The 6,397-nt window shown below is 41.1% G+C and overlaps 1 protein-coding gene across 1 annotated transcript; it reads left to right on the plus strand.

The window, feature by feature from the left end:
* The first annotated feature begins 35 nt into the window (after positions 1-35).
* Positions 36-4,052, plus strand: cnot9 (CCR4-NOT transcription complex subunit 9). The gene is made up of 8 exons (XM_054787834.1): positions 36-358; positions 508-693; positions 1,132-1,247; positions 1,543-1,652; positions 2,502-2,611; positions 2,857-2,955; positions 3,050-3,141; positions 3,317-4,052. The coding sequence occupies exons 1-8, from the start codon at positions 263-265 to the stop codon at positions 3,483-3,485; spliced, it is 978 nt and encodes a 325-aa protein (XP_054643809.1). The 5' UTR covers positions 36-262; the 3' UTR covers positions 3,486-4,052.
* The last annotated feature ends 2,345 nt before the right edge of the window (positions 4,053-6,397 follow it).

The raw sequence follows: 6,397 nt of genomic DNA on the forward strand, positions 1-6,397 counted from the left end.
GCCAACATGGGCTCTGCGTGCCATCTCGCGATATTTTAGTTGTTCAACGGCTTGCCCTGAAACGCGAACCGAGTATTGCACCGATAACGTTAGTTTTAGGATTTTTGTCAGTGTTTTTGGCTTCCATGCAATCTTGAGCAAACGTGGTATTTAAATCTCCTAGACTCGATGCGCCCTGCTGTTTGTAATGTAGCTACAACATTCGCTCCTGTTTGTAAAGCCATTAACAGCTAGCTGCGGCTAACGTTAACTGTCGGATCGCATGTTAGCTTCGTCAACTTTAGTTAGCCGCGCACAATTGGTACTCGCTGAATTTGTGACGCCAGAAAGGCTTCTGAGAATGCTGGCTACGGGAGCAGTAAGTACTTTTCGAATACTTGCACTGCAATTATTATGCTGTTAAATGTTCTTTTTGGTTTCTGCCCAGCTCGTTGTAACGTTGTCCAGGCATGCACTGCTGTATGTTAGCATCATGTTGTAAATGTGTTGTTACTGTTACTTTCGAAGGCTGTAACAAACGTCACAGCCTTGGCTCAGGTAGACCGAGAGAAGATTTACCAATGGATCAATGAGTTGTCCAGCCCTGAGACCAGAGAGAATGCCTTGCTGGAGCTCAGCAAAAAACGTGAATCTGTGCCTGACCTGGCACCCATGCTCTGGCACTCCTGTGGCACCATTGCTGCCCTTTTGCAGGTATGTCTATGTTGTGTATAACCAAAAAAATCCCCCGAAAGCTTTTTGAAAAATATTTTGCATGACAAACTGCATCACAAACAAATGCTGCCATTTCACTCAAGAGTTGCACAGGTGTTGCACAAATTGACGCCACTGCCCTGGCCCGCAAGGCGTGCACATGGTCGTGAACATGTGATTCCAAAGACTCACCATCTCAATTCAAAACAACAAAATTCTGATTCACATTTTTTTGCAGAACTATGCAGCACCAGTGTCTAAATAACAGAATTTACTTTGTTATAGTTTTTTGTTGTTGTTTTTCATGCCGAATGCATTGCACAACAAACAAATAACTCACATTGGTGGTCATGTGTCAGTTAATTCTATTGCCCTCTTGGCAAGAACGTTTACACGTTTTTTTTGGTATCCTAATAGACGTTTCTTGTCTTGTTTTAGGAAATAGTGAACATCTATCCCTCTATAAACCCACCGACGCTTACAGCTCACCAGTCCAACAGAGTGTGCAACGCCTTGGCACTTCTGCAGTGTGTTGCATCACATCCAGAAACAAGGTAAATGGGAATTGTGGTTATTGTGGCTACTCCTCAAATAGCTATTTGACCACTCTGGGGGGAAAAAAAACAACATTAACCCATTTGGACTATAGAAATAGGTTATGTTTTAACTCTGTACTAAAAATACAAAGGTGTTCAAATTGGTTAATGTATGTGTGGTTTTACTCTACACATAATAAACTGTTGGTTACCAGGCGAAACTACCAAATCATGCAAGTCGCACCACAGCATACATCTGATAGCGAATGTGCTCACCTCATTTCAAATGGATTTCACGGTTGTCACCCACCAGGTCGGCTTTTCTTGCAGCTCACATTCCACTTTTCCTTTATCCTTTTCTCCACACTGTGAGCAAAACACGTCCATTTGAGTACCTGCGACTTACAAGCCTTGGAGTCATAGGTAAGTTTATATCGCAAATAATTTTTTTTTCTAGATTTGAACAGTCCAGATTTTTTTGGTAGGTTTATTCTAACCGAGAGAGAGTGTGTTAAAAAATGTCTGTCAGGATAACCAACTCTTCTCCTCCCATGTATTCTTGCAACAGTGCACGGAATCCATGACCCCTCTAGCATTCATTGCCATCCAATAATCTTTATCCTTAATGATGGTCAGGACAGTCGGTTGACACAAAGAGTGGCCAATAGTGGTGGGCGTGTCGCCTCTCTCTGAGCTTTTTATGATGTTCATTTTCACTTCCATGGCGATGGCTTTCCTTTTCTTTGGCGCACCGCTGCTTGGGAGACACAATGAAGTCTGAAAAGTTGACTGATAAGCGATGTGGTTCTTCCTCGGTGCAGCTGAGCAGGCACACACTGGATTCATCCGCCCAGTACACACTGTATTCTTGTGCTGGGTGCATCACGTATTCTTCCGCCGGCAGGCGATGTAACTAGTTGTTCAGTGAATCTCATGTTTTATGGACCAAAGTTAATATATGGGAGCATGTTATCAGAGGACCGCCTGTACAAGAAGCGCCTGACCTCTGTGCTTGCCCACAAGGGTTTACCCCCACCAAGTACTAAGCCATGTTTTGCTTAGGGATCAAATAATACATGTTTTTCTTTCTTTGTTTCCACAGTTTGTCTCTCTCTCTTGCAATATAATTAAAAATCTGGACTGTTCATATCTCTGTAAGGGGGTAAACTTATAAAATCAGCAGGGGATCAAATACTTAGTTTGTGTGTGTGTGTGTGTGTGTGTGTGTTTCCTATTTGTTGACAGTGTGCATTTTTTTTATTGTTACTACAGGTGCGCTGGTGAAAACGGATGAGCAGGAAGTGATTAACTTCCTTCTCACTACTGAAATCATCCCGTTGTGTCTCCGTATTATGGAATCGGGGAGTGAACTCTCCAAAACGGTACTGATGGATCTGTTTTTCTAACAATCCTCTCAGAGTGGCACATTAGTAGTCTGTATTGTTAGCTAGGATAAATAATGAAGGGTATCAACGACTCCCATCTAACCTATTTTATATAGTGGAACCTCTGTGTGAATAATATTTTGGGGAAAAGACCTTACCTGTCAAGTTTCCTGATTTAACATAAGGTATTTGGACTTCAGGTGGTATTTCATCACTAATCTTTCTCTTTTTTTATATGTCAGGTTGCTACTTTCATATTGCAGAAGATCCTATTGGATGATACAGGGCTGGCCTACATTTGTCAGACATACGAGCGCTTCTCCCATGTGGCCATGATCCTTGTGAGTGCCCGTTCCGAAGTTCACCCAGTGTCTCAAGCTTGTTGTCAGCAGTAAGTGAAGCTCACAGTTTGATTTTCAACCTCTTGTCTGTCAGGGGAAAATGGTACTGCAGTTGTCGAAAGAGCCATCAGCGCGTCTGCTGAAGCACGTTGTTCGATGCTACCTTCGCCTCTCGGATAATCTCAGGTACATCCACGTACACTGATGTCACGCAACTTAGATCAATATCTTTTGATGGTTTGTGATCGCTGTTTCGTTAACAAGTTTGGCATTGTTGTTGGCATGAAAGCTTAAGATGGATGTAATAAACAATGAATATAAATGCTTTTAAAAAGGTTAAATCAGGTATTTGTGTGTTCAGAGCCAGAGAAGCCCTGCGGCAGTGCCTGCCAGACCAGCTGAAAGACAGCACCTTCGCCCAGGTACTGAAGGACGACACCACCACCAAGCGTTGGCTGGCACAGTTAGTCAAGAACCTGCAGGAAGGCCAGGTCACCGATTCCCGGGGCATCCCGTTGGCTCCGCAGTGATTTCAGCACCTCCTCGACTAGTTTGTATTTCGCCAAATGCGGTGCTAAGACTGTCTCTCTGTGTAGTGAAGGGCCTAACAATAGTTGCTGGATTTGCTTTTTTGGGATAGTCATTTTGATCACATGTGCTGCCTCTGCAATATTCCACATTCTCAATATTTAAAGCCAACATCAGTAGAGTTACACATTCAATTTTGAAACATTGTCTGGTGTTTTGTGCACATTTTTGGCACATTACATCCCTCGGTTTTGGTTAATAAAGACTTTTAAAAAAAACATGATTGAACAATGAAATTCTCCATACGCCTTTCAACCTCACGGAAAACTGTAAATACCTGATGATTATGTAAATAGAATTATTTGCAATTTACATTTGGGTAAATGTTGACACATCGATGACTGCCAGCTGTTTCACAATTTTGGTTGTCTATACTTTTTACATATTTTTGCAGTTTTCAATATGTAATATGTAAAAGATGTGATTCTTAATGTCAGATGAATTCAATTTTCTACACATCAGAGTTCATCTTTCATCAAATAAATAAAAGAAATATGTCCTATTACAAAGGTTTCTAGACTGGGGGGTACCATAAGGCTGCCAAAGCGATGAATTCATTTATTTTGAATAAATTTGTGTTCTAATGTTAACCTGTGTAGTTTGACCTGAAAACATGATCAGTGTAAAATCTTTTTTGGAGCTGGGAGGGGGGAAATTTATGACTAGGACATGGTGCATTTTTATTAATATTAAATTCTGTTTAGTTGACATCACCCAGACAGACCAGACAATCAACCTGTTAATTTACAGTGGTGCATGAACACAGCATCTGGCTAACTCACAAAATCACAGGTGTACTATCCTGGCACTTACGGAGTGACATCGGGACGGCCAATCACACGCTAGCGAAAAAAAAAATATCAAACGGCTGAGCCAATTGAGCTCGTGGGGTGTCTAAAGAGAAAGAGGCTTCAGCTCAGCAGCCGTTTTCCGCTTGGTCCTAGTGCTTGACTAGTTTCCTTTAATATAGTGTAACAGTGTGTTTGGGCGGTAAAAACTACAGGGGACATGTGCCCCCGTCCGAATTCCGAATACGTCCGTGGTAGTAAGTTACCCCATGAGGAAGTGACACATGCATTTTTTTTATTTATTTGTATCAATACTCATTCAATACCACTGAATCGATACACATGTGAGGCATCACGTATTGAAGCATACGCATGTATGCAAGTATTAAACTGTTTTCATTTAGAATGTTAATTACATCTTGGATTTATAGGCGATTTTCTCATCAATAGTTCCTATATTAGCCACCCCAGCCACTGTAGTAATACAGTAGTCACTCCATAGATTCCATTACCCTGAGATGCATTTTTGGAAGGCCTTCGGCCAAGCCATCCATTTGTGAGATGAATCTGCTCTCCGTGCAAGATGTGTTCCTGCCAACTTGTTTTATGAGCACTTCATGGAAAGTCAATAGTAAAGGTTTGCCTTTCAAATGGATGAGTACATTATCTTGACTGCAGTGAGGAGCCTGCACTTACGGTGTGCATAGTGAGTTTTGTCGTAGTTTGGAATATTATTCATCAGTGTATTTAACCATAAATTGCAAATATATATATATATATATATATACTTCTCATAATCCTACAGTTTCTGGCTTGGCCTATTACAGAAGACCTTTCCCAATAAATCGATATTGTCAAGCATTTCATTACCAATACCGATTTCAACTGATAACTATTGTTTTATAATGAACACATTATGCTTCTTCAATTGGATGCATTACACAAATAAGACAGATACTGCAATATGCAACATCCATCTATCCATTTTCTATACCGCTTCTCCTCATTAGGGTCACGGGGGCATGCTGGAGCCTATCCCAGCTGACTTCAGGCGATAGGCGGGGTACACCGTGGACTGGTCGCCAGCCAATCGCAGGGCACATATAGACAAACAAGCATTCACGCTCACATTCATACCTACGGACAATTTAGAGTCACCATTTAACCTAACATGCATGTTTTTAGAATGTGGGAGGAAACCGGAGTTTCCTCCCACATGGGGAGCGCACATGGGGAGAACATGCAAACTCCACACAGAAATGCCCAGAACTGAACCCAGGTCTTCCCGATCTCCAGACTGTGACTGTGTGGCCAGCATGCGGCTAGACCACCGTGCGGCCCCCTAAACATAACTTATCAAAAAAGTGGCAAAACACTGCATTATGCTTTGTCATGTTCCACAAGTTAGTTTTCTTTTTTCTTAGTTTTCACGTTGGTTCCTCTTTTATGCCTAACATAAAAGTTCCTCTTTTATTTCTTCTGTTTCCTGCACTGGGGCTCAAACATATGTCCTTCACAATGGGAGGCGGGAGCGCTGACCACACGGTCAAAAGACTGGACTGTCGACCGCGTGTTCAGCGCAGAGTGAGGTTTACCAACGTACACTTGCACACCCTCACATGCTGGCATCCGTTACACTAGCAAACAGCACAATGAAATATATTTTAAAAATGTATATAATTTTATATACAGTACAGGCCAAAGGTTTGGACACACACAATACAACCCCATCCCATGGTCCCAACCCCAATAATAAGGCAAACACTTCCACTAAGTAACCCTGACAAGGCACACCTGTGAAGTGAAAACCATTTCAGGTGACTACCTCATAAAGCTCACTGAGAGAACACCAAGGGTTTGCAGTGCCATCAAAAAAAAAAAATATATATATATATATATATATATATATATATATATATATACTGTATATATATATATAAGACATAAAATATATGTCTAAAATATAAGACATATTTAGAGTTATTTCACATTTTTTGTTAAGTACATAATTCCACATGTGTTCATTTATAGTTTTGAGAATCTACAATATAAATGAAAATAAATAA

Source organism: Dunckerocampus dactyliophorus, chromosome 9 (genome assembly GCF_027744805.1).
Source record: "Dunckerocampus dactyliophorus isolate RoL2022-P2 chromosome 9, RoL_Ddac_1.1, whole genome shotgun sequence".
NCBI classification, from domain to species: Eukaryota; Metazoa; Chordata; class Actinopteri; order Syngnathiformes; family Syngnathidae; genus Dunckerocampus; species Dunckerocampus dactyliophorus.